This window comes from Ovis aries, chromosome 25, assembly GCF_016772045.2.
Source record: "Ovis aries strain OAR_USU_Benz2616 breed Rambouillet chromosome 25, ARS-UI_Ramb_v3.0, whole genome shotgun sequence".
NCBI classification, from domain to species: Eukaryota; Metazoa; Chordata; class Mammalia; order Artiodactyla; family Bovidae; genus Ovis; species Ovis aries.
The window spans coordinates 27154627-27182304 of NC_056078.1; the positions used below are offsets into that span (position 1 = coordinate 27154627).

At 50.4% G+C, this 27678-nt stretch overlaps 1 protein-coding gene across 5 annotated transcripts in view; it reads left to right on the forward strand.

The window, feature by feature from the left end:
• LOC101107570 (cadherin-23) overlaps nucleotides 1-27678 on the forward strand; it is an 84452-nt gene that overhangs the window by 40605 nt on the left and 16169 nt on the right. For 4 of the 5 annotated variants that reach the window (XM_060406593.1, XM_042240761.2, XM_042240763.2 and 1 more), the window contains 10 exons: nucleotides 4314-4535; nucleotides 4805-4924; nucleotides 5554-5734; nucleotides 17008-17141; nucleotides 17681-17890; nucleotides 18426-18533; nucleotides 20181-20283; nucleotides 21541-21666; nucleotides 22359-22562; nucleotides 24053-24511. In XM_060406593.1, the coding sequence (XP_060262576.1) occupies nucleotides 4314-4535; nucleotides 4805-4924; nucleotides 5554-5734; nucleotides 17008-17141; nucleotides 17681-17890; nucleotides 18426-18533; nucleotides 20181-20283; nucleotides 21541-21666; nucleotides 22359-22562; nucleotides 24053-24511 (1867 nt within the window). Of the gene's footprint in view, nucleotides 1-4313; nucleotides 4536-4804; nucleotides 4925-5553; nucleotides 5735-14289; nucleotides 14386-17007; nucleotides 17142-17680; nucleotides 17891-18425; nucleotides 18534-20180; nucleotides 20284-21540; nucleotides 21667-22358; nucleotides 22563-24052; nucleotides 24512-27678 lie in introns of those variants that run through there. The other variant, XM_060406595.1, reaches the window with a different exon arrangement.

Here is a 27678-nt window from a genome sequence, read left to right on the forward strand (position 1 = left end):
CCCCGGGCGGCCATGGAGGGCACTGCCTCTCCAAGGCTCCACGGGAGGGACTTCCCGCTGTCCCGCACGGCCTGGCCCTGTAGGGTGGGGGAGCCAGGCAGTATCCTAGAGAGTCAGTAGCGCAGCTTGATTGCTAGTTTCAAGCCTTTTCTTCTCTCCTCTATTCCTGTTTGCAGAGGATTAGTATTGGTGCAAAGCCTGAGAAGTACATCTACGTCTAACTTAGCATCCTCATCATAGATTGTATCAGCCCTCACCCACCAGCAGGGGCTTGAACCGATCACCCTCCAACCCAGCCCAGGTCCTGATATGTAGTAGGCACTCCCAGTAGTGGAATGGATGGATGGGATCTAACTTTTGTAAAGAGCTGGGTAAGTTGGAGCAGGCTCGACTGTAGGTTCCAGAGCCTGCAACACTCTTGTGCACATGTATGTACCCATGCATAGGTGCAGGCTTGGCACACCCCTACACTGGGACACGTGTGTGTGGGGGGGTGTGCACACAACATGGGGTAGTGTGTCCCATAGAAAATCACCAGCACTCCCCTGGCCCAGGCCCCAGCATCACCTCCCACCTTGCAGCCTCTCTTACTCCCTGTACCTCAGATGTCTGCAGGACGCTCTCACACGTGCCCACCTCTAGCCCTCTGCTCTTGCACCACACCCAGTACTGGCGCTCCTGGCAATGTCTCTCTCCTTTCTTCCAGGTTCTTCTTATCGCTCAGGGCTCAACTCAGGCTCTTTCCCTTTACAAAGCACCCTGAATCTCCCCTGAAGGTCTCCAAACAGTCTACAACCCCTTTGTCTACCACACCAAGCCTGGTGTTACCAAATATCTGGCCTCCCCCCAGGCTCATTTGCCCTCCTGGGCTAGACTATGAGCTTTTGGAAACCAGGGTCTGTCTCTGATGTTTCCGAGTCCCTGGCACAAAACTGGGCATAGGGGAGATGTTTGATACACACTTCTCTGAATGGATAAGTTGATGTGTGAGTGAGTAGTGATTTCCCAAATAGAAGTGGAGGTGACAATGGTAAGGGCCAGGGATCAGGGGAGAGGGAGAGCCCAGCACTGTACTCTGTTTACCCCCGCCTAGGTGAAGCTTCCAAAGGCTTTGCCGACCTGTTAAGGGTCTTGACCTCACAAGCAACACCCAGGCTGAAAGACAAAGTACAGTCAGAGTCTGTGTGGGTCAGGATGGTGAGACTCAAGGAAAGCCAGGAACTCTGGGTATCCCATGGGCAGACTAGTCCAAGTCAGAGATTCTCTGAATGCTTCCAGCCCTCACTCCCAGGGTAGGGAGAGCTGCAACAGAGGAAGGGTGGGCATCATGCTATTACTATGTGAACTGGCATAGGCCTAGTCTCCCTGAAGCCAGGGACTCCCCCTGGGATGGGAGTCCCAGTGATTTCCAGGACATAATCCAAGTTCTTGGTCACAGTCCTGATCTTGTGACCCTACTTTAGGGGACAGCCTGGGCCCTTCTTCCTGTCAGAGTGTGAGTTCTTCCACCCAGGGAAGTTACAAAGCCAACTGAAACCAGGTGGGTACCAGGCGCCCTTCCCACCCTGGCCATCGTCCGGTGGAAGTGAGGTGGGGTCACTGTAGGGTGAGACCCTGGAGCACCTGCTCTCCCTCCCCTCCTCCCTTCCTGGCTTGGCCTGGCCCTGACCACCCTTGAAACCAGACTCCCTCTGCCCCAGGACCTAGAAGGTGGGTGTGAGGAGGCTGGGATTGGGGGAGAGGAGCAACTGCTCTGCCAACCCCTTACCTAGAGGGCGAGAACACCTGAGCTGGGCCCAGTCCCCCTGCCCTCCACTTGCTTCCTCCCCACCACACTCCCCCCACCCCAGTGAGCCTTCTAGGTTTGCATCAGGGTGAGACACAGAGGCATTGCCCAAGGTGTGGGCATGGTCCAGAAACCTCAGGCACTGTTTCTGCAGTATCAGGGCAGAAGAACTTGGCTGAGAGGGCCTTTGGGGCACCAACTTCCTCCTCACACTAGAGGCCAGGGGAAGTCAGACCCACCTCCCCCTCCAAGCTCCGGCCTGGTCTTAGAGAGAAGGGGACCACAGAGGAGCTCTGTGAGAGCCCCCCCTGACTCTCAGTCCTGCACTGGTTAGAGCCACTTCCAGGAGTCTGGGAAAATGGGCAATGTCAGTACCACCACCCTCTTGGTGAGGCTGCAGGGTGGCGCTGGCATGTCTTGTGGCAAAAGGGGCTCAGAAGGATGAGGGGCCGGGCTCCTCGCTGGTGGTGAGCGCTCGCAGCTGCATCTGTGTGCGGAGCCACAGATCACACCGTATCCTTCCTTGACAGTTATCTTTACTCAAAGATTTGGGCCCTCCACCACCATTTTTAATGGAAACTAACAAACACCTTCTGGGGATAAAAAGTGTGAAACTTACATGAGCTTTCAATAGGAGAGATTTCAAAGATATTTCATTCTTGGGATAAATGCTTCAGGGGTGTTCCCCAGTTCAGTGCAAGTCCCCATTCCACTCTGGTGAGAAAGTCTGAGAAATGTCAAAACAGTGCATTTTCCTTCACTGTGTGATTGTAATTTTTATGAAGAGTCATTGAGACTCTAAGACCCAAAAGAGTATCTCTCCGATGGAGCAGGGGTTCAGACTGATGGTGCCAGATCAGCTCCTTGGAATGTCTGAACCAGAAGGGATGTTAAAGAACAAGTCGGGTCCTTCACTAACAGACAGAAACGGTCCATAAAGGATCTCTGTGACATGTCCAAGGTCACCGAGCCCCATCTCCAGGTTTCCAACACTACCTGCTTTGGAAACAGTTCTAGCAACCGCCTAACACACCCCACCCAACCCCTGCCAAGATCCAGAGCTGCAGCTGTCCCTGCCTCCCCAGGGGCAGTGACATCTTCTTGGATGCAGGTCTCCTGTCCATCTGTCCTTCCACAGGTGATTCCAGAACCAACTCAACCCTCAATAAAGGTGCACATGAGTTGTCTCTATCCAGCTTTTTGTACTCCCTGCCCTTGACAATTGCCTGGTCACATTCTCTCTAGCCAGATGTTTTGAAAGTGGTTATAACCTTATTATTGTATTTTATATTAGTCACTGCTTATAGTTTGTATGAGTCAGGGTACTGGAAGAAAACAGATGGCCCGCTCAGAAAGGGCTCAACTGAAGAGAGCTTAATGGAGGGACTGTCTACAGAGGGCCGGTAAAGCACCTGTATGCTAAACACTGCAGGAAGCCATTTCCACCCATGGGTGCAGAAGGCAAGAGGGGGATGAGGCATTCGGAGCCCAGTGAGGGCCAGAGCCATGGAAGAGGGGCCACCCAGCAGAAGCACTGCCTCTGGCAGAACTGCAACGAAGGAAAGGGAATAGAAACGCCCCCACCCGCTCCCCATCTTCTGCCTGGGCCTCCCATGGGCCAAACCATGTGGAAGCCAGATGGCAAGGGAGCCCAGGTAAGGCAGTCCACAGAGGACATGCTCCAGGTGGAGAAGCAGAAAAGGGAGGAGGGACGCCGTGGGACAGAGAACACCAGTGCATGGCTGATTTCTTTCTTCCGCTTACCGCTTCTGCTTGTGAAGTGCCACATCAACCACTTCTCAGTGGTTCTTGGGTGCTGCTTGCTGAGTTTTGATTGGCTAATTATTACCTGTGGTCTGATTGGACCAAACATCCATCAAACATGGCCAGTCACTGGAGAGTATGGTGTGAAATTGTTCTTGCACTGAAGTCATATGCTGTTAGCTTTGTTTTTCACAACTCTACAAATTCTGTCCATGGAACTGCCCCAAACCCAAGGTCCTGCCTCTCAAAAGTGCTGAAAATAGGCATTTCTTCCGTTGACCTGAACAGTGGGTGAAGTTTAAAATGCCTGGACTGTACACGTTACATTCTTGCCTTTTGTGATCTACAAGGAGGTCCAGGGTAAGTAAGGCCCTGGCCCAGTCAAAGCTCTGGGCTGAAGGCAGTTATTGGGGTTCATCTCATGTGCCAGTGTCAGTCACTAGATCAGTGTTCTGACAAGGATCCTGAGGTTGCATCTGGCCTCAGCAGTGCAATGGTTGATTAGTGATGTCTGCCACTGACATGGACTTGAGTGGTGGTGCAAGCGCCATCTTGGACCAAAGCAGTTACCTAGCTTGGCTCTCAGTGGAGCCTCTGTGATTTCCTCGATCAGCCTGTGACTTCACTCCCTCTCATCCTTCTCTCTTTACCTCACCATGTTGGATCACATTGAGTAAGTTCAGCCTAGGAACGCGTCCAGCTAGCTCCACCTCACACCCCCCAGCCAGCAGACCGAGGAACCTAATCACACTCTTCTCCACAGGCCACCACCCACGTGTACGTGACCATCGTGGATGAGAACGATAACGCGCCCGTGTTCCAGCAGCCCCACTACGAGATCTTACTGGATGAGGGCCCGGACACAGTCAACACCAGCCTCATCACCATCCAGGCCCTGGACCTAGATGAAGGGCCCAATGGCACAGTTACCTACGCCATCGTGGCAGGCAACATCATCAACACCTTTCATATCAACAGACACACGGTCAGCAGCTGGTGGAAGGGGCCAGGAAGAGGGTATACTGGCTAAAGGGACTGGAGGGAAGTTCAGCAAGATCGTGGGGGTGGGGGCAGAGCAAAGATGGAGTCCAGGAGGAAAACAGGACGGCAGCGTGTGCAGGAGGATGAAAAGGCAGGGATAGCAGGGGCTCCTTGTCACAGCCAGGGTGTCAGGGCCTAGCTCCTAGGGTGGCCAGAGGGCACCCCAGACCCGCCACCCATTGACCCACCGTTGTCCTTCTCCATGTCCCACAGGGCGTCATCCGTGCTGCCAAGGAGCTGGACTATGAGATCAGCCATGGGCGCTACACCCTGCTTGTCACTGCCACGGACCAGTGCCCCCTCCTGTCACATCGCCTCACTTCTACCACCACGGTGGGTGGATGGGTGGGTGGCACACAGCCCCAGCCTGGGCAGCTCCATGGGCAAACAGGGTAGGGAAAGATCATTCAGGAGAAACACCTCCATCCACAAGCCCTGTCCTGGCCTCTGCAACTCACCCAAACTTGCACTGTGGCTGTGAGATGACTATACCTCTCTGTGGCTGCAGCTGTGAGACAGGCGATTATGCCTGCCTTCTCCCCTTCATGGGGAGAGCACAGACTCTGCTCAAGCCACAGAGGTTCATGTTCCTGGTCTTCTACCTCCTGTGTGACTCTGGGCAAGTCACTCAACCTCTCTGAGCTTCACTTTCCTCCTCTGTAAATGGGGGATAATATACACTGTTTCAGAGTATGGGAGGAGAAAATAAGACCAGGTAAAATGATAATAGTACAGCAATAAGTAGAAGTTCATAGCATTATTATTCATAATATTATTCTGCCCATAGAAAGACTTTGACAATGACAGTAATTTATCTACATGTATAGCTTCAAAGACCCTCCCACACCCATTAACCAATACAATCCTTACATCAGCCTGGGAAGCAGAATTGTCAGGTCTAGTTTACAGATAAACAGGGCTGCCTGGGGTCCGGCCCTGACTAAGCTCGCCCGTCATCTCAGGTGCTTGTGAACGTGAATGACATCAACGACAACGTGCCCACCTTCCCCAGAGACTACGAGGGGCCATTTGATGTCACTGAGGGCCAGCCAGGACCCAGAGTGTGGACCTTCCTAGCCCGTGACCAAGACTCAGGCCCCAATGGGCAGGTGGAGTACAGCATCGTGGATGGAGACCCTCTGGGTGAGTGGGCCTGAGCTTGGTGATGAGAGTGGCATGACCCAGTGGGCCTCTCCCTGACCCCACTCAGGAACTGGATGAGAAAGGAGGTCTTTCTAATTGCTAATGGTAGTTTTCCCCGCATTGTGTGATCTTGCACTCTCTGGGCCTCAGTTTCCCCATCCATAAGATAATGGAAATAAACTCATCCCAGGAATATGGTGCGAACACCCTGAAATCTGGGAGCAGAGGCTGGTAGCCTTGGAAGGTCACAGTCTCCTTTGAGAATCTGATAGAAAACACCCTGGGTCATACCCAGAGTAAAGGCTCCAGGGAATAGGAAAGAAGGAAAGAAAAGCATGCTTGCCCAGGCCTTCAGGACCCCCCAGATGCACACCTGAGGGAGCACCCAGACTTCTCTGCACACCTCATCATCATCCCCTAATAGCCTTCACAGCTGCCTTGGCTGATCCCCTCAGTTGAAGAGCAGTGTTTGCCTGGCCAGAGCAGTTTCTCAAGATAGTTTTTACTCACTTTTGTGGAGTAGGAATCTCAAACTCAAGGGCTACTGGGGCAATACAGGAAGCATACATCGGGGGAAAGGTCTGGGCTAGAGAATAGGGAACCAGAGGGCTGTGGCAGCCAATGGTGGTCAGATTGAAATGCAGACCCAGGGGTGAGGACTTCCCGTTTTTAAAAAGAAATGATGGAAATCCAAATTGTTGTGAAATATCCTAATTTTTAATTGATTACTCAATAAATATTTATTGACCATATTTGCTGATCACATTCCAGATGCTGAGTATACATAATGGTAAAAAAAAAAAAATCAGACAGAAATCCCTACCTTTATAGAACATGTGTTCTGGTTGGAAGATATAGGCCATGAACATAACTGATTAAGTAGATGACTTTGTCTATTGGGAGGTGCTAAGTGCCATGGAGAAACATAAATCCAGGAGAATGGGGAGTGCAAGGGTAATGGGATTTTTGGGCTCCAAAATCACTGCAGATGGTGACTGCAGCCATGAAATTAAAAGACGCTTACTCCTTGGAAGAAAAGTTATGACCAACCTAGATAGCATGTTGAAAAGCAGAGACATTACTTTGCCAACAAAGGTCCGTCTAGTCAAGGCTGTGGTTTTTCCAGTAGTCATGTATGGATGTGAGAGTTGGACTGTGAAGAAAGCTGAGCACCGAAGAATTGATGCTTTTGAACTGTGGTGTTGGAGAAGACTCTTGAGAGTCCCTTGGACAGCAAGGAAATCCAACCAGTCCATTCTGAAGGAGATCAGTCCTGGGATTTCTTTGGAGGGAATGATGCTGAAGCTGAAACTCCAGTACTTTGGCCACCTCATGTGAAGAGTTGACTCATTGGAAAAGACTCTGATGCTGGGAGGGATTGGGGGCAGGAGGAGAAAGGGACAACGGAGGATGAGATGGCTGGATGGAATCACTGACTCGATGGATGTGAGTCTGAGTGACCTCCAGGAGTTGGTGATGAACAGGGAGGCCTGGCATGCTGCGATTCATGGGGTCGCAAAGAGTCGGACACAGCTAAGCGACTGAACTGAACTGAGGGTAACGGCTACAGTTTTAGAGAGAATGCTCAAGGAAGACCTGTGCAAGGAGGTGACATTTGAGCAAAAACCTGAAGGAGGTGATGAATGGGTCGTGTGGATATCCAGGGAAGAGCATGGGAGACAGAGAGAGCAGCAAGTGTAAAGGCTCTCAGGTTGGGGTGTGCCTGGCTTATTCACAGAGGAGCAAAAAGGCCCAGTGATGGGCATGAAGCCAGCAAGGGAAAGAGTAGGAAGAGATGAGATCAGAGAGGTAACAGAGCCAGATGTTGTTGGGTCCTGCAGGCCATTGTGAGGACTTGTCTTCTTCTCCAAGTGACGTGGGAAGCAGAAGAGAGCTTTGAGCACCAGAGGGATATGATTTGACCTGAATTTCAATAGGAGCACTCCAGTTCCTGAGCTCAGAACAGAGGAAAGAGGTTAAGGAATGACTGATACGAGCCGCTTGCAGTCACTCGGGCTAGAGATGTGAAGCTAGAACCAGGGAGGCGGCATTGGAGATGGTGCGAACTCTAGTATATTTCATAGACAGCCAACAGGATGTGAGATGTAACTCAAGGACGACACTAAGAGTGGGGCCTGAGCAACTGTGCTCTCAGCAGATGGGAAGACTGCAGGAGGAGCAGGGAAGGTGGGTTGGGGGAATGGGAAAGGTGAGGTTAGGTTTGAGATGTCAGATTGTTGTTCAGTTGCTAAGTCATGTCCGACTTTGTGACCCCATGGACTACACCACAACAGGCTTCCCTGTCCTTCACCATCTCCCGGAATTTGCTAAAACTCATGTCTATTGAGTGAGTGATGCCATCCAACCATCTCATCCTCTGTCGCCCCCTTCTCCTCCTGCCCTCAATCTTTCCCAGCATCAGGGTCTTTTCCAGTGAGTTGGCTCTGTGTAGCAGGTGGCCCAAGTATTGGAGCTTCAGCATCAGTCCTCCCAATGAATATTCAATGTTAATTTCCTTTAGGATTGACTGGTTTGATCTCCTTGCTGTCCAAGGGACTCTCAAGAGTCTTCTCCAGTACCACAGTTCGAAAACATTAGTTCTTTGGTGCTTAGCCTTCTTTATGGTCCAACTCTCACATCTGCACATAACTACTGGAAAAACCATAGCTTTGAGTATACGGACCTTTGTCAGCAAAGTGATGTCTATGCTTTTGAATATGCTGTCTAGGTTTGTCATTTCTTTGCCCTTTCTTCCAAGGAGCAAACGTCTTTTAATTTCACGTCTGTAGTCACTGTCCACAGTGATTTTGGAGCCCAAGAAAATAAAGTTTCTCACTGTTTCTATTGTTTCCCCATCTATTTGCCATGAAATGATGGGACTGAATACCATGATCTTAGTTTTTTGAATGCTGAGTTTTAAGTCAGCTTTTTCATTCTCCTCTTTCACCTTCATCAAGAAGCTCTTTAGTTCCTCTTCACCTTCTGCCATTAAAGTAGTATCATCTGCATATCTGTGGTTGTCAATATTTCTTCTAGCAATCTTGATTACAGCTTGTGATAAATCCCAGGCTGGCATTTCGCATGATATAGTCTGCATATAAGTTAAATAAGCAGGGTGACAGTATACAGCCTTGACATACTCCATTCCCAATTTTTAATCAGTCCATTGTTCCATGTCCAGTTCTAACTGTTGCTTCTTGTCCTGCATACAGGTTTCTCAGGAGACAGGTTGGGTGGTTTGGTATTCCCATCTCTTTAAGAATTTTCCACAGTTTGTTGTGATCCAGACAATCAGAGGCTTTAGTCTTTTTCTGGAATTTTCTTTTTCTATGATCCAATGGATGTTGGCAATTTGATACCTGGTTCCTCTGCCTTTTCTAAATCCAGCTTGTATATCTGGAAGTTCTCAGTTCACACACTGCTGAAGCCTAGCTTGAGAGATTTTGAGCATAATCTTCCTAGCATGTGAAATAAGTACAATTGTACGATAATTTGAACATTCTTTGGCATTACCTTTCTTAGGGATTACAATGAAAACATCTTTTCCAGTCCTGTGGCCACTACTGAGGTTTCCAGATTTGCTGGCATATTGAGTATAGCACTTTCACAGCATTAACTTTTAGGGTTTGAAATAGCTCAGCTGGAGTTCCACCACCTCCACTAGCTTTGTTTGTAGTAATGCTCCTAAGGCCCACTTGACTTCACACTCTAGGATGTCTGCCTCTAGGTGAGTGACCACACCATCATGTTTATCCGGGTCATTAAGACCTTTTTTATACAGTTTTTTGAAATAGCTCAACTGGAATTCCATCACCTCCACTAGCTTTGCTCATAGTGATGCTTCCTAAGGCCCACTTGACTTCACATTCCAGGGTGTCTGGCGCTAGGTGAGTGATTGCGCCATTGTGATTATCTGGGTCATGAAGATCTTTTTTGTACAGTTCTTCTGTGTATTCTTGCAACCTCTTCTTAATAGCTTATGCTTCTGTTAGATCCATACCATTTCTGTCCTTTATTGAGCCCATCTTTGCATGAAATGTTCCCTTGGTATCTCTAATTTTCCTGAAGAGATGTTTTGTCTTTCCCATTCTATTGTTTTCCTCTCTTCCTTTGTATTGATGGCTGAGGAAGGCTTTCTTATCTCTCCTTGCTATTCTTTGGAACTCTGCATTCAGATGCTTATATCTTTCCTTTTCTCCTTTGCTTTTCGCTTCTCTTCTTTTCACAGCTATTTATAAGGCCTCCCCAGACAGCCATTTTGCTTTTTTGCATTTCTTTTCCATGGGGATGGTCTTGATCCCTGTCTCCTGTACAGTGTCATGAACCTCCATCCATAGTTCATCAGACACTGTCTATCAGATCTAGTCCCTTAAATCTATTTCTCACTTCCACTGTATAATCATAAGGGATTTGATTTAGGTCATACCTGAATGGTCTAGTGGTTTCCCCACTTTCTTCCATTTAAGTCTGAATTTGGCAATAAGGAGTTCATGATCTGAGGCACAGTCAGCTCCCGGTCTTGTTTTTGTTGACTTTATAGAGCTTTTCCATCTTTGGCTGCAAAGAATATAATCAATCTGATTTCGATGTTGACCATCTGGTGATGTCCATGTGTAGAGTCTTCTCTTGTGTTGTTGGAAGAGGGTGTTTGCTATGACCAGTGCGTTCTCTTGGCAAAACTCTATTTAGCCCTTGCCCTGCTTCATTCTTACTCCAAGGCCAAATTTGCCTGTTACTCCAGGTGTTTCTTGACTTCCTACTTTTGCATTCCCTTCCTACTTTTACAGTCCCCTCTAATGAAAAGGACATCTTTTTTGGGTGTTAGTTCTAAAAGATCTTGTAGGTCTTCATAGAACTGTTCACCTTCAGCTTCTTCAGCGTTACTGGTCGGGGCATAGACTTCAATTACCATGATATTGTATGGTTTGCCTTGGAAATGAACAGAGATCATTCTGTCGTTTTTGAGATTGCATCCAAGTACTGCATTTTGGACTCTTTTGTTGACCATGATGGCTACTCCATTTCTTCTAAGGGATTCCTGCCCACAGTAGTAGATATAATGGTCATCTGAGTTGAATTCACCCATGCCAGTCCATCTTAGTTCACTGATTCCTAGAATGTCGACGTTCACTCTTGCCATCTCCTGTTTGACCACTTCCAATTTGCCTTGATTCATGGACCTAACATTCCAGGTTCCTATGCGATATTGCTCTTTATAGCATCGGACCTTGCTTCTCTCACCAGTCACATACCCAACTAGGTGTTGTTTTTGCTTTGGTTCCATCCCTTCATTCTTTCTGGAGTTATTTCTTCACTGATCTCCAGTGAAGAAATTGGGTACCTACCGACCTGGGGAGTTCATCTTTCAGTGTCCTATCTTTTTGCCTTTTCATACTATTCATGGGGTTCTCAAGGCAAGAATACTGAAGTGGTTTGCCATTCCCTTCTCCAGTGGACCACATTCTGTCAGACTTCTCCACCATGACCCATCCATCTGGGTGGCCCCACACGGCATGGCTTAGTTTCATTGAGTTAGAGCAGGCTGTGGTCCATGTGATTAGATTGGCTAGTTGTCTGTGATTGTGGTTTCAATGTGTCTGCCCTCTGATGCCCTCTCTCTGCACCTACCATCTTACTTGGGGTTCTCTTACCTTTACGTGCAAATGGAATTCCAGTTGAGCTATTTCAAATCCTAGAAGATGATGCTGTGAAAGTGCTACCCTCAGTATGTCAGCAAATGCTCAGCAGTGGCCACAGGACTGGAAAAGGTCAGTTTTCATTCCAATCCCAAAGAAAGCAATGCCAAAGAAAGCTCAAACTACCACACAATTGCATTCATCTCACATGCTAGTAAAGTAATGCTCAAAATTCTCCAAGCCAGGCTTCAGCAATACATGAACCATGAACTTCCAGATGTTCAAGCTGGTTTTAGAAAAGGCAGAGGAACCAGAGATCAAATTGCCAACATCCAATAGATCATCGAAAAAGCAAGAGAGTTCCAGAAAAACATCTCTTTTTGCTTTATTAACTATGCCAAAGCCTTTGACTGTGTGGATCACAATAAACTGTGGAAAATTCTGAAAGAGATGGGAATACCAGACTACCTGACCTGCCTCTTAAGAAACCTATATGCAGGTCAGGAAGCAACAGTTAGAACTGGACATGGAACAACAGGCTGGTTCCAAATAGGAAAAGGAGTACGTCAAAGCTGTATATTGTCACCCTGCTTATTTAACTTATATACAGAGTACATCATGAGAAATGCTGGGCTGGAAGAAGCACAAGCTGGAATCAAGATTGCTGGGAGAAATATCAATAACCTCAGATATGCAGATGGCACCACCCTTATGGCAGAAAGTGAAGAAGAACTAAAGAGCCTGTTGATGAAAGTGTAAGAGGAGAGTGAAAAAGTTGGCTTAAAGCTCAACATTCAGAAAACGAAGATCATGGCATCTGGTCTCATCACTTCATGGCAAATAGATGGGGAAACAGTGGCTGACTTTATTTTTTAGGGGCTCCATAATCACTGCAGATGGTTACTGCAGCCATGAAATTAAAAGACGCTTACTCCTTGGAAGGAAAGTTATGACCAACCTAGACAGCATATTAAAAAGCAAGAGACATTACTTTGTCAACAAAGGTCCATCTAGTCAAGGCTATGGTTTTTCCAGGCGTCATGTATGGATGTGAGAGTTGGACTATAAGGAAAGCTGAATGCCAAAGAATTGATGCTTTTAAACTGTGGTATTGGAGAAGACTCTTGAGAGTCCCTTGGACTGCAAGAAGATCCAACCAGTCCATCTTAAAGGAGATCAGTCCTGGGTGTTCATTGGAAGGACTGATGTTGAAGCTGAAACTCCAATACTTTGGCCACCTGATGCAAAGAGCTGACTCTTTTGAAAAGACCCTGATGCTGGGAGGGATTGGGGACAGGAGGAGAAGGGGACAACAGAAGTTGAGATGGTTGGATGGCATCACCAACTGAATGGACATGAATTTGGGTAAACTCCAGGAGTTGGTGATGGACAGGGAAGCCTGGTATGCTGCGGTTCATGGGGTTGCAAAGAGTCAGGCATGACTGAGAGACTGAACTGAACTGAACTGATTCAGTTATTTGTGTATTCTTGCCATCTCTTCTTAATCTCTTCTGCTTCTGTGAAGTCCTTGCCATTTCTGTCCTTTATTGTGCCCATCTTTGCATGAAGTGTTCCCTTGGTATCTCCAGTTTTCTTGGAGAGATCTCTAGTCTTTCCTGTTCTGTTGTTTTCCTCTATTTCTCTTCATTATTCACTTAAGAAGGCTTTCTATCTCTCCTTGATATTCTCTGGGAATCTGCATTCAGTTGGGTATATCTTTCCCTTTCTCCTTTGCCTTTCACTTCTCTTCTTTTCTCAGGTATTTGTAAGGCCTCCTCACACAACCACTTTGCCTTCTTGCATTTCTTGTTCTTGGGGATGGATTTGGTTACCACCCCCTATACACTGTCATGAACTTCTATCCATGGTTTTTCAGGCACTCTGTCTACCAGATCTAATCCCTTTAATCTATTTGTCACCTCCACTGTATAATCATAAGGGATTTGATTTAGATCATACCTGAATGGCCTAAAGGTTTTCCCTATTTTTTTTCAAGTTGAACCTGAATTTTGCAGTAAGGAGCTGATCTGAATCACAGTCAGCTCCAAGTCTTTTTTTTTTTTTTTTTTTTTTTTGCTAACTCTGTAGAGCTTCTCCATCTTTGGCTGCAAAGAATATAATCAATCTGATTTTGGTATTGACCATGTGGTGATGTCCATGTGTAGAGTTATCTTTTGTGTTGTTAGAAGAGGGTTTTTGCTATGACCAGCACGTTCTCTTGGCAAAACTCTGTTAACCTTTGCCCTGCTTCATTTTGTACTCTAAGGCCAAACTTGCCTGTTACTCCAGGTATGTCTTGACTTCCTACTTTTGCATTTCAGTCCCCTATGATGAAAAGGGCATCTTTTTTTGGTGTTAATTCTAGAAGGTCTTGTAGGTCTTCACAGAACAGTTCAACTTCATCTTCTTTGATGTTAGTGGTTGAGGCATAGACTTGGATTACTGTGATACTGAATGGTTTGCTTTGGAAACAAACTGAGATCATTCTGTTGTTTTTGAGATTGCATCCAAGTACTGAATTTCAGACTCTTGTTGACTCTGTGGGCTACTCCATTTCTTCTAAAGGATTCTTGCCCAGAGTAGCAGATATAATGTCAGATAGGGCTTGGGTATACAAACCAGGAGTTCAGGAAAGAAGTCTGCTGTTGAGAGAGGTATTTGGGAGTAGTCACCCCAGAGATAAATGAAGGCATGAGATGAGAGGAGTGCATTGAGATGGCTGACAGAGGAGAATAGAGCCTGGGATGAATTTTCAATTAAGAGACCATAAAAGCAAATCTACTTCTGTAGGGCCAGACTTGCAGCCCCTCTGTCCAGAGCTTGTGATGGGTCACTCCGTTCTGATATGTCACTCTGTCATGTCCCAAAAAGTCCTTTGTCTGGCTAAGCACTGTGCCTTCCTGCTTTGCAGCCAGCAGAGCCTGGGCCTCTCTCTGCTATTGCCACACACAGAGGTGCTGTCACTTAACAGGAGTCCTGCTCCTGTTCAGGAGGCTGCCAGAGCCTGCTTGACAGGTGGGTGTTGGGTGGGCAGCTGCGCCCCCTCCCAGGCAGGGGCCCTCTCTGCACCCACCTCTAGGGTGCAGGGCTCACACACATGGCCAGCAAACTGTTCCCTGGGGCCAACCCAGGAACTTGGGGCCTCATGGAGGCAGGCCAAGAGTAGACATTCAGAGCCCAAAGATAACTTGGGGGAGTCACTGAACACAGCCCCCACTCCAGAGGAGGTGAGCAGAGGCTGGGAGGGGTGGGGAGGCTGACAGTGCCCTGCTGGAGCAGCTGGCACAGGTCACGACATCCCCTCCCCATCTCTCGCCTCACCTCTGGGTTCACTGACACCATGTTGGTAAATCGGGGGGTGGGTGCTATTTTACGCAGAGAGCAGGTTTAGCGACACTGTGGGTGAAGGGATGCTCTCCAGGCCACCGAGCTTCAAGGTCACCTTCCCACCACTGCAGTCTGAGCGTGGAGGGGACTTCTGCTGGGGGGAGACTGGAGGCTGCCTGAGCTCTTCGAGCCCCACTAAGCTGCAAGGAGACACGTGGTCAAAGAGTACTTGGGAAAGAGGCCATATCACTTGTGCCTCTGCCACCAGCCCCAGCCTTCTCAGAACCTGCATCTACCCCTTGTGGTAGGTCCACTCCTGGGACCCTTTTCATACATCTTCATCTTCTGTGTAAGCCCCCAGCTTCTTCACAGGGATGCCTGGGCTCCCTTTCAGGGTTCCCCTAATGATATAAAGAGCTGCCATGGGTCCAAGACACACAGGGTGAACTGGGCCTTGTCCAGCACCAGCACCACCCTGCAATGGCATGTCCTTATTAGCCCATTTTTCAGATGAGAACATGAAGGCGAGATTTAATCGTGTGCCCAAGGGCACATAGGAGTGAGTCAGCATGCATACCTGGATATGACTGTTGGAAAGCCTCTGCTTTTAAACCTCTGTCTCCAGAAGCAGTGGAGTGATGGGGAGTTCAGGCCCCAGGGCAAGCTGTGAGGAGAGCAACTTGCAATGTGGGGGGCCTTTGACCTCCCCACTGCCTCACTGAGCTCCCCTTGTGCGGCTCTAGCTTGGGCCCAGCGCCCATCACCTCAAGCCTGCTCCCCTGAGCTTCAGAACCTCTTCCCTTTCTTCCAGGGGGTTGCTGTCTTTGGAAAGAAGGCAGCTGGCTGTCTGCTCGCACATGGCCAGGGGCTGAGACAGGGCTGGGAAACCCCTATAAAGGGAATCCCCAGTCCTCTGGAGACCTCGGACTATCAGGCTCAGGAAATCCTGCTTCAAGCAGCTTCTGCCCCCCTAAGCAGGGTGTAGCCCATAGGGCCACTGGGAGCGGAAGGGCTGGTGGGAACTCCCAGCTGCAGGTGGGCCTCAGACGGGCTGTTTTGGTGAATCAGAGCAGTGGGAGCTGGGGGCAGAGAGTTATGAGGTAGGATGTGGAGGAGCAGGCAGAGCAACGTGTTGGGAAGCTTGGGGCTCTGTCCTTACCGCACCCTGAGGCTGTGTGTCTGAACAAGTCAGTGCCCCACCCTGAGCCTCTGCCCCTAAATGTCAAAAGGGAAAGTGAAGGAAGTAACTTTCTCCCTGTCCCCATTTCCTGGGGGAGTGCATGGAGAGGAGCCCCTCTTCCTCACGGTCTCTGCTGCTCTTCCCTTGTTCATCTTCTCTCACTGTCAGCCCCCTGAGCTCTCCCATCCAGCTGGGACCCCACTCACGCCCCTGGCATTCCCCCACCCTGCTCTTCTCCTCCCCTCCCTCCCTGATCTGACCCCTCCCACTCTGGCCAGCTCTGAGTGTGCAGTGAGCTGAGATGCAGAGCACTGGGTTTGAGTCCGGGTGCTGTTTTTAACTGGCAGTGGGAGCTTAAACCAACCATCAGCCTTCTTTCCCATTTCGTTTGCCAAAGGACACCGGATGGTGTCTGAGGTCTCTTCCCATTCAGAGCCTGAGAATCTGAGGTTCTTACTCTAGGCATTTCCAGACATCTGGCCCCTCAGCCAGGCCAAGACAAGGACTGAGGCCACAGGGCCAGCTGAGGGTCCTCAGAAACCTCAGAGAAAGGAAGTCAGGGCCAGCCAGGGCCTGAGGGGTGGCCACAGGCCCAGGAGAACCCTGGCTGCGCGCCACCTGGCTCAGTACCAGGGCTGAATGGAAGGCAGCTGGGGGCTTCCCTGTCCTCAGTCCCTCCCACTCCATCCTCCCTGGTGCCTCACCACTGGCAGGGTGCTCCTCTGTGGTCAGCTTTGCCCTTCCCCAATATCCTGTTTTGCAAGATGAGCTATCTGGAAAGAATAGCATATTACGAAGTTTCCGATACCTTCATTCATTGATTTCTGATCAAGGGTGGAGAGAAAGCGGATGCCTGTGTAGAAAGGGAGCCCCCACTTTTTCAGCATAACCATCATACCCCAGGTGGTCAGGGCTGCCAGGGCCTGAGTGGCCCCTGTCTGCTTGTACCCTAGCAGTTATCTGCTCCCTCTGCCTGCGTGTCCCAGCCTTTGGCAGGTCCTGAAGCTGGGGGCGCTGAAGGCCCCTTGCCTTGACTGTAAGGCTCACTGGAGGAAGCGGAAAGAGGCCTGGGCTCCCCACCACTCCCGGCCATTCTCTGCTGACTCCAGCCTCTCCTGGGCGACTCCCAGGGGAGTTTCTGATCTCTCCCGTGGAGGGGGTGCTGCGGGTCCGGAAGGATGTGGAGCTGGACCGGGAGGCCATTGCTTTCTACAACCTGACCGTCTGTGCCCGAGACAGAGGCGTGCCCCCACTCAGCTCCACGGTGAGTCTGGGGGCCCTGCTCCACTGGCTTCACCTCCCCACCCCCGAATTCTCCACAGAGACTCCTCTGAACACTGCCACCCTCAGGCCCAGAGCGGCCTCAGGCTGCCCTAGAGCCAGTCCAGGCCGTCAGGGCCCCTAACAGACCTTCGAGTCCTTGGGCTCACCTGTGGTGGCCGCTCGGCGCTCCCGGGGGAGACTTTGCCGTCAGCCAGGCCTCTGCACCTGTCTCTCTGCTGTTTGCCTCCTGCCTCTGCCTCTGTACCTTCCTGCCTCCCTCCCATCCTCACTGGCATCCGCTTGCCCCCTGTGTCATCACCTCCCTGTCTTCCTCTTTCTTCCCCGTGGCCAGATGCGCCTCTCCCTCTTCAGGGGCCCCCTCTTTGCCATCTTGCCCCCCTGCCCCCCCCCCCGCTGTCTCCTTGGCCACCGTGTCCACCGTCCCTTTCTCTTCCTCCTCTCCCTCCCTCCATCTCCCCCAGGCCCCCTTCTCTCCTGGTCCTCCTCCTTCACCTCCTCCTCCCCCTTGACCTGCCTCAGATGCTGGTGGGGATCCGGGTGCTGGACATTAACGACAATGACCCTGTGCTGCTCAACCTGCCCATGAACGTCACCATCAGTGAGAACAGCCCCGTCTCCAGCTTCGTCGCTCATATCCTGGCCAGCGATGCTGATAGCGGGTGCAACGCCCTCCTCACCTTCAACATCACTGCAGGCAATCGAGAGCGGGCCTTCTCCATCAATGCCACGGTAGGGCCAAGTCTGACCCCAGGGAAGCCCCCAGGATTTTTGCTAAAAGAGAGGACCTTACCCTAGGGGCTTTTCTACTCTGCTGTCTGGGTTTCTGCTGGTTCCACTTACTCCTGAAGTCTCTGCCCCCCATTGGCACTTGGGGGTCTCTGGAAAGCTTGGAATCTTGGATTCCTAAGTGAGCCACTTCTGGGACCCCCATCACCCCAAGGCTTGTCACGTGCAGGGATGGGACCAGAGCTTTGGTGCCCCTTGTTTGCATCAGGGTGCACCAAGAAGTCCTCACGTGGCCTCTTGGAGTGTTACTAGCTGCTGACCCTGTGGAATCCTCCAAAGGACCATCCCTTTCAGGAAGGGGGGCACTCTTGTCCTAGCGGGACCCTGCTCACCCACTGTGGTTGTCCAGACCGTATCTTTAGCGATTTAGGGAGGTCATCCACAGTCACTCCTGCAGGCAGAGCAGTTGGGCCTCGGTGAGCCAGAGCCCGAAGTGGGGGACAAGTCACCCCTCAACTCACCAGTCTCTACATCCCAGACAGGGATCATCACGGTGAACCGGCCCCTGGACCGCGAGCAGATCCCAGAATACAGGCTGACCATCTCCGTGAAGGACAACCCAGAGAACCCACGCATAGCCAGGAGGGTGAGACTGCAGGGGGGCGTGGAGGGGCACGGCTCTGCTGGATTTATCCAGGTGGCATGGCCCAGGCTTAGATGCACTGCAGTTACAGTAAGCAAGTGCTCAGTTCAAATCCCATTCCCGCCTATCAGTGGGTGTGTGGCTTTGGCAAGTCAGTTTTCCTTAGCCTCTACTTTCTCTTCTGCTAAATGGACACACGCCAAAATCATGGCCTTGAAGGAGCCAGTATCTGTAAAGTCCTTGGCACAGTGCCTGGCACATGGCAAACACTCAGTAAACACCAGCTATCATCTTTTCTCCTCAAACCACTGATACTTGGGCACACAGGACTGAGGGTAGGGGGAGGGTGAGGGCAGGGCAGGGGGGTACATGTACTCACAGCATGTACTCTGGGATTCCAAAAGGGTTACATTTTCCAGGTGGCCTTTCCTTCAAAGGGCTTCCCTGGTGGCTCAGATGGTAAAGAATCTGCCTGCAATGTGGGAGACATGGGTTCAATTCCTGAGCTGAGAAACCTGGGTTTGATTCCCTGAGCCTGAAGAAGGGAATAGCTACCTACTCCAGTTTTCTGGCCTGGAAAACTCCATGGACAGAGGACCCTGGCAGGCTACAGTCCATGGGGTCGCAAAGAGTCGGACATGACTAAGCAACTTTCACTTCACTTTCCCTCAAAAGCCAAAGAGTTGTCTCTCTTTACTAAGAGGAGATGGGTATTGCAAAGCAAACAGCGCATTCAGGGGTAGGGTCAGCCCTCTTCCCTGTCCATGAGGTCTGGGTCCTGGACATGAGTCCTAGGGTCTGGCTCATCTCAGCTCTGCTTCTGAGTAGTTGATGGCTCAGCCCTTTCTGGGCCTTCGTTTTCGTGTCTGTGCGGGCTGAGGAGCCTTCAGGCTGGAGGTCCTTGCTGACCGCCAGCATTCTCATCCCGTGTGCCTTCCCTTTCTTCCTTCCTCCTCTCACGCCTACCTTTTCCTCCTGCTGTCACGCCCTCCTCCTCCCCTACAGACACCTGCCCTCTTAGGAGGGCCTGGGGCATGCCGGAGAGGAACAGCACGGAGTGAAGGGAAGGAAGCTTGGAGGCTGCTGGGCCCCATCCTGCTGCTAACTTGCCATGCAGCTTTGAGTAGTCACTGCCCTCTCTGGTTCCCCCATGTCTGCAGTGAAGAAGCTTCTAGGGTACTGGGAGGTTCCAAGAGATAAGGATTGTACCTGTGGTTTTTGAAAGGTGTGAAGTGCAGTACCTGAACTCTGACCAGGGTATGAAGCCAGCTAGGAGGATCTGGAAACTAAGGTTCATCTTCCTGGCCGAAGTTCTTCCTTATCATGAGATGGAACATGACTCAATACCATTTACATCCATTCTCCTGTGAACTTCACACATCTCTGTGAAAAGGAGTTAAGATCCCCATTCATCAGATTGGAAAACTGAGTCCCAGAGAAGGGAAAAGATTTGCCCAAGGCCACCCTGTGAGCTGCTAGCATAGCTGGGGCTTGAACCCAGGTCTCTGGACCCATGGTGTGGGCTCTTTAATCATCTACCTCTCTTCTTTGACCTTCCTCCCACCCCACTTCCCAGTCTTCCTCCCCTGGAGCACTTTGCCAGAACCAGAACATGGCCTACAGCCTGTCCTCCCGTTGTGCCTCCCACAGGATTTTGACTTGCTGCTTATCTTTCTTGCGGATGAGAATGACAACCACCCCCTCTTTACTGAGAGCACCTACCTGGCGGAGGTGATGGAGAACTCTCCTGCTGGTAGGTGCTGGGCCCGCCTGGGAACCCCTGCTGCTACCAGGCACCCCCTGAGCTCAGATGCCGAGGACTTCCTGTGCCTGCTCGGGGGCCCAGCTGAGGCCTGGCTGAACACAGAGCTGGCAAGTGCAGACGGGTGTGGTGGGAGAAGCGAGTGTCGCTCTGAAGGGCTGGAGGACCAGGGCTGCCAGGCTCCTAGAGGCCACCAAGGAGGCCACAGGTCTGGTTGGAGGCAGTCATTGGTCCCCAAGACTGAGAAGAACCCCACTTGCCCTCCTCGAGGGGCATTTAGCCATAAAGCTACCCAGGAGGGGAGTAAGCCCACTCTGCGTGCTCCCCCAGCTCCAGGAGCATAGGGCCTCCGGGAGGCTTCTGAGAGCTCAGGGAGCATCTGAAATCAGAAGGGGGGCCAGGCCCCTCACAGATCGGTGTGGCTCTCCCCCCACACACGTGCACTGCGTCTCCTCTTCACTGCCTCCCCGAGGACATCCTCTCACTCCCTCTCCAGCCTCCCCAGCCCCCAGGGCTTGGAGTCTTAAGTTGGGAAGAGGTGAGCTGGGATACTCCCTGTCTCTGGCTGGCTGTCTCCCCTGTAGGGATATGAATCTTAAACCTACCTGTGTATATGCTCACACATGTGCCAGTGCACGCCCACGTGAGGCATGTGTGCAGCTTACACGTGTGCAGAGGTACACAGGGGTGCCTGCACGATGCACTCCATGTGCGGATATAACCGCCTGCGGGGGCAGAATGCACAGCGAGGGGCCTCCCAGGCCTGCGAGCGTTAGAGAGTGAGTGCTCATGGCTGTGTAAACACAGAGTCCGGGGCACACACGTGGGTTCCTAGCCTTGAGTGGTCAGGCAGCTGTTGGGAGCGTTGTGTACACACGTGCGCGGGCACACTGGGCTGGGGGTGCATACCTAGACAGGCCCCACACGGGGAGGGGGCGCAGGGAGCCCCCAGACCCTCCCGCGGGGGCCAGCCTCAAAGGCTGCTGGGAAGGCCGGCGTGCTCCGGGCGGGCCGGAGGGGCTTGCTCACCGCTGTTGTGTTTTCTCCCCAGCAGGGCTTTGAGGCCGCTCCCCAAGCATCTGCGTCAGTCTGCCAAGGCTGCCGCAGCCCGGCCCAGGGCCCCCCAACCTGTCCGCCTCACCTCCCCTCCTCTCATCCATTGTCAGCCATGGCTCACCGGGGCGGGGCGGGGGAGGGGTGGGCGGGGGCTCAAGTTGGCCCTGCAGTGACCCCTCTCCCCCGGCCTAGGGACCTCCCTGACGGTGCTCAACGGGCCCATCCTGGCCCTGGATGCAGACCTGGATGTCTACGCTGTGGTGACCTACCAGCTGCTGGGCGCCCAGAGCGGGCTCTTTGATATTGACAACAGCACCGGTGAGGCCTCTGCATGCGCCCCCAGCTCTCCCAGCCCAGCTCCAAGGCTTCCTTCTTCCAGTCTCCACCACTAGAGCTAGGGTCTCCTTTCTCAGTGCTGGGTCCAGGCTCTCCAGAGGGACCCCGTTCCTCACAGCCCCCATCTTACAGCTGGATTAGGCCACCCAGGGGCCAGCGAGGAAGAACCAGAAAGAGGCTTGGGGTCAACAGAAGTGACCTGCAGACGCATAAACTCAGCCTCAGTAAAGAGCCCCCAAAACCCACTCCCTCTTCTCTCCTCCCCCGCCTGGAGGATGGGGCCCCTAGTCTTCCAGAGGAAGCAAACCATCCTCAAGCCAGACTCAAAACTCCTGTGTTGCGTCAGTCTGGGCCTGGCCAGTGTGGTGGCAGGGGCAAGGAGGGATGTGCTGGCGCCTCTCTCAGAAGAGCTGCTCAGCCCTCCAGCCTGAGGCTCATCTCAGGCAGAGCTCTGGAGAATTGCCAAGGACACCTGGGGAGGGGGCCTCCCTAAACATTGGTCGTTGAACCTTGGCAGAAGAAAGTCATTGTGGAGAACTCTTTCATTTCTGTTACCATCACGCCTTACCTTTTTCTGTTCCCCCCACCCCCTGCCCCCGGGTTGGTTCTTGCTCGGTTTCCCCACCACATCCCTTATCCTTTGTATCTCCCTGGCTGGTGGTGCTGGGTACCAGGTGTGGTGACAGTGAGGTCAGGTATCGTCATTGACCGGGAGGCCTTCTCACCCCCCGTCCTGGAGCTGCTGCTGCTGGCTGAGGACATCGGGCTGCTCAATGGCACCGCCGACCTGCTTGTCACCATCCTGGACGACAATGACAACTGGCCCACCTTTAGCCCTGCCGCTGTCACCGTCCACCTGCTGGAGAACTGCCCACCAGGTAGGCAGGGGTCAGGCCCCAGTCCCCAGCCCCCAGACGGGAGCTGGTCGTGTGTGGGGATTGGAGCCTCACGGTTTGGAGGCAGAAGTCACCTCCAGTGGGGAGAAGGATGGGCAGCAGGGTGGGCAGAGAGGGTGTCAGGAGACCCGAGTCCCCCTCTCTTCTTTTCTCAGACCTACAGTGTCTTGTGTACAAAACAAGATTATTAAGATATGTTCCCTCCATGTTCCTACATGGAAAGACTGATTGTTTCAAAGTCAAAACAGGATTAACATGATTTCCATCAAAATCAAATATGATTTGGGAGACAAGTTTGATTCTAAAGAGCATTTTGAAAAATAAGTGTAATAAAGCTAGATTTGTCTTACCAGGTTTTACAACATATTACCAGTATTTCAAACCACATGATAAGAACACAGGACTCTGAGACAAAGTAGCCCAGCAACAGTGATGGGTAGATTAAGAAATGTAACACTATGTCATATAGGAAACGATGAAACCGGTAGTGAAAACTGTTTAGTGTGCAAAACATTTGTTCCTATTTAGTGTAGATTCTCATCCCATATCAGACACCAAAAAGAAACCCAAAGACACCCTAAAGAAAATACAAAAGAGTATAAAACATGCAAAAATATGAGAAGACACTTCAGGTGAATATTTATCTGCTTTAAAGATAAGGTTCTAAGCATTTAAGAAACAGAAGAACATAAAAAAGGGAAAAATATTAAGTTCTGGTACATATGAACCATTTCAACTTCTTTACATCATATAACCAGTATCAAAAGGTGAACTAAAAACTGAGAACAAAAGATATTTATCACAAGTTATTATAATTATATAATTTGCATAAATTGACCAAAAATGGGCAAAGGACAAAAACTGACACTTTGCAGAAGAGAAGATACAACTAATCATTGAATTATTTAAAAAATTGTTCAGTCTCAAATCATCAAAATAAATAGGACAAAATCAAAATAAATAAGCAAAATAAAATAGGACACCATTTTCCTAGAAAATTGCAGATGAAAAAATGCATAAAAGATGGATGCTTATTTGCAAAATAGAATTAGACTCACAGACTTTGAAAACAAATTTATGGTTACCAAAAGAAGCTGGGGGTGGAGGGATAAATTAGGAGCTTTGGATTAACAGATACACATGAATATGTATAAAACAGATAACAAGGACCTACTGTATAGCACTGGGAACTATATTTAATATTCCTGCAATAACCCATAATATAAAAGAATATATATTATATATATATATAACTGAATCACTTTGCTGTACATCTGAAACTAGTACAACATTGTAAATCAACTATACTTCAATTAAAAATAAATAAATTTAAAAATAAATATATAACAAAGATAGGTGCTAGCAAGGCTATTGTGGGAAGAGGCCCTTGTGACCCCCAAGGAAAGTATCTCAGTGTAATGTTTTTATATAAAAGGTAACTGTTCAGCTGCTCCCCATTCCCACCCCCACAGGATTCTCAGTCCTTCAGATCACAGCCACAGATGAGGACAGTGGCCTCAATGGGGAGCTGATCTACCGAATAGAAGCTGGGGCTCAGGACCGCTTCATCCTCCACCCAGTCACCGGCATCATCCGCGTCGGCAATGCCACCATCGACAGGGAGGAGCAGGAATCGTATAGGCTAACAGTAGTGGCCACCGACCGGGGCACCGTCCCTCTCTCGGGCACAGCCATCATCACTGTCCTTATCGATGACATCAATGACTCCCGCCCCGAGTTCCTCAACCCCATCCAGACGGTGAGCGTGCTGGAGTCAGCTGAGCCAGGCACTATCATTGCCAATGTCACCGCCATTGACCGTGACCTCAATCCTAAGCTGGAGTACCACATCATCGGCATCGTGGCCAAGGATGACACTGACCGCCTGGTGCCTGACCAGGAGGACGCCTTTGCCGTGAATATCAACACAGGTACAAAGGCCTGCTCCCTCCGGCCCTCCTCCGGACTCCCTGCCCAGTCTGCTGGCTCTCTGCTTTCTCCCTTACCCTCCTCCTTGCTGCTCCCCTCCTCTGCTCCTCCCTACCCGTCAGCTGCTCCTTCCTCCTCTCTTCTCCCTCCTACTGACACCACGGCCTTCCCTCTCTTTGCTATCTCTCCCCTGGCTCTTTTCCTTTCTCCCTTCTCTTCTTCTTTCTCCCTTGACCAGCTCCCTAGTTATCTTACTCTACCAGTATTGTATGAGGGTGCCCATCTCACCACACTCGTGATAGCATTAAATATTATAGGAAAATTGCATTTTTTAATATGCATTTCTTTAATAACTGAGTAGCTGAACACTTTCTTCATATGTATCCAGGCCATTTAACTTCTTTCTAAGTTTCACACACACACACACATATATATATAGGTACACACACATATGTATTTCTATGTTATATGTGTGGGTATGTATACCCTTAATGATTTTTTTTACACTATCACAAAACAAAGGGGAACTGTGGCTTGTCTATTACAATTTTTGCAGCTTATAACTTTGACTTTAATTTCATTATTTTTCCAAAAGTTCAGCATTTTTGCCTCTGAGGGGAGTTAAGGAGTAGACATAGGACTAACTTACAGGTATACTCCTTGGATGGCCCAGAGAAGTGACAGAAATGCTAAAAATCATTGTTATTCAGAGAAATGCATAGTAAGACAGCAGTGAGATATTGGTTTTCCATATGTGATCGGCAGACATTAGGATGCTTGACAGTATTGAGTATCGGTGACAATGTGGGAACATCATACACTACGCAGGAATTTTGACTAATTTCATATCTAGACAGCAGTCCAGCAATACCCAATGACCCAGCAATTCTGCTCCTAGACATATGTCCCGAGGAAGCTCTCAGGTTGATAATGAGACTATTTGAGAATGTTTATGCAGTGTTATTGGTGACAGGAGCTTGAAGGCAACCAAGGCATCCATCCCTGGGATATTGGAGAGTAAACTGTGGTGGGTGCACATCATGGGATACCAGGCAGCTTAGAAGCAATAGATTAGGCTCACACAGAGAAACATGAGGTGGAGGGCGGGGAACCGTAAAATCAAGTACTTAGTGAAAATGATAAGAAACAGAATGGGTTATATACATATATATAAACTCACATCCCATTGCATAAATATAAAACACATATACAAAAACAATACATGATTTGCAGGAACACTTTCAATAAATACGCTTTAATACACTGCCCAAGGGGAGGAGAGACGGGGAGAGGAATGTGAGAATAGAAGGGAAAAGATAACATATATGAAACAAGAGTGATGCCAGTGACCAGCATGTGCAAACAACTAAAGAGTATGATTAACTCAATATGCCTCTGAGGCCCAAAGGAAAAAAGAAGACAGGAAAACCATGAGCCACTAGGAGGAATTAGATGCCTTAGTCCTGAGTCAGGTTAGCCAAATTCCCACTGCAGTGGTTTCTCAGGACCATGGAGAGCTGCCCCGTGCCCCCGCCCAGCTGTATGCATACTGTTGCCTCTACCATTTTTTCCTGTTCTCTCTCCAGCTGACTCTCTTCTCTCTGTTTTCCTTTCCAGCGTCTTCTCTGCCCCTCTCTCTCATGCTTTCCTCCTCCCTTGCTCACCTCTCTCCTTGCTAGAGCCTCAGCCCGCTGGGTGCTCCTATCCTACTAGGCTCCCCCTTGCTCCCCTAGCTCCCTGCCCCTCTGCCTCTTCCCATCCACCCCATCCTTCCCAAACCTCCTGCCCTGGTCAGCGCCGAGCCCTTCAGTCCCCCATGCCCTACTCTGCTCTATCCCCTCTGCACCCTGAACTAACTGGTGTTAACCCTCTTCTCTCTTCCTCATGGCTGGCAGGCCCACAGGTTTGAGCTCTGTTTCTCTGTCACTTCTCACCTCATCTCTTCTCTGCTTCACCCCATCGCCTTCCTCCATACCCACCGCACCCCCACCACCCTTCCCATCCCGTGGGACCTGGGCCAAGGCCGTGGCCCAGCCTTTGCAGACTGAATGCAGCCACCCTCTCCCCATCCTCGCTCCCCAGCCTCGGGGACGGGGAGCGAGAGTAGGAAGAGGAGGAGGAGGAGGAGGCAGCGGCCCAGGGTAAGTGACTGCCCCACCGTGGGGGACCCGCGGAGGACAGGAGTTCAGCAGGGGGAGTCTGCCAAGGGGGAAGGGAGTCCCAGACACCCCAGTGCCTGAGAGGGAGCTGGGAGAGAGAGGAGGTTTCACCCTAGGATGAGGCCAATGGGAGCAAGAGCCACCAGGCCCTCACACTGGCAGGAAGAAGAGAGGTCCCAACAGAGCCAGGCCTGAGATTGGCAAAACTCAGTCTGTCCAGGTCAAGCCCAAACTTCTGGAGGGCTCCTCTGTGAATCAGGAGCAGGCTAGGGCTTGGGGGCAGAGGGTAGGAGGGAAGGAAACAGCTCTTTGTTGTACAGCTCCTTTCTTGGGCGGCCATGCCCTGCCCCCTGACCCCGTTATCATGACAAGGGGGTGGGCCTTACTGTCCAACTGTGCCACTGCTGTCCCTTCCAGGGACCCCCATCAGGGATTTTCAATGCATTGCCCTTCCTTTATGCTTGATCTCCCTAGAACACAAGTGTTTTTTAAGTTATAAAATACATATAAAAGTTACCATCGTAACCATTTTTAACTGTAAGTTCAGTGGTTCAGTTTATTCATGTCGTTGTGGAATACAGGGTGCTTTTTTTGTTGTTGTTGTTTTGGCCATGCAGTGTGGCTTGTGGGCTCTTAGTTCCCAAACCAGGGATCAAACCCAGGCCCTCGGCAGTGAACGCATGGAGTCCTAACCACTGGACCACCAGGAAATTCCAACAAGCATTTTTTTAAACAAACAATTACATAGCACTTTCTATATGCCAAGCCCTGTTCTAAGCCCTTTACAAATATATTAAATTCATTTAATTGTTATAATCTTCCAAATAGCCCCCTGCGGTAGGTACAGTAATTGTCCTCATTTCACAAATGAGGACACAGGTGTGCAGAGAGGTTAGATAATTGCCAGGCTGGCGAGCGCTGAGTGAGGGGCAGAGTGACGTGCCCCAGCTTGCAGGTGGCTATGGTCTCACCCAGCCAGAGGAAACCAGCAAGTTCCAGATCCACTGGGG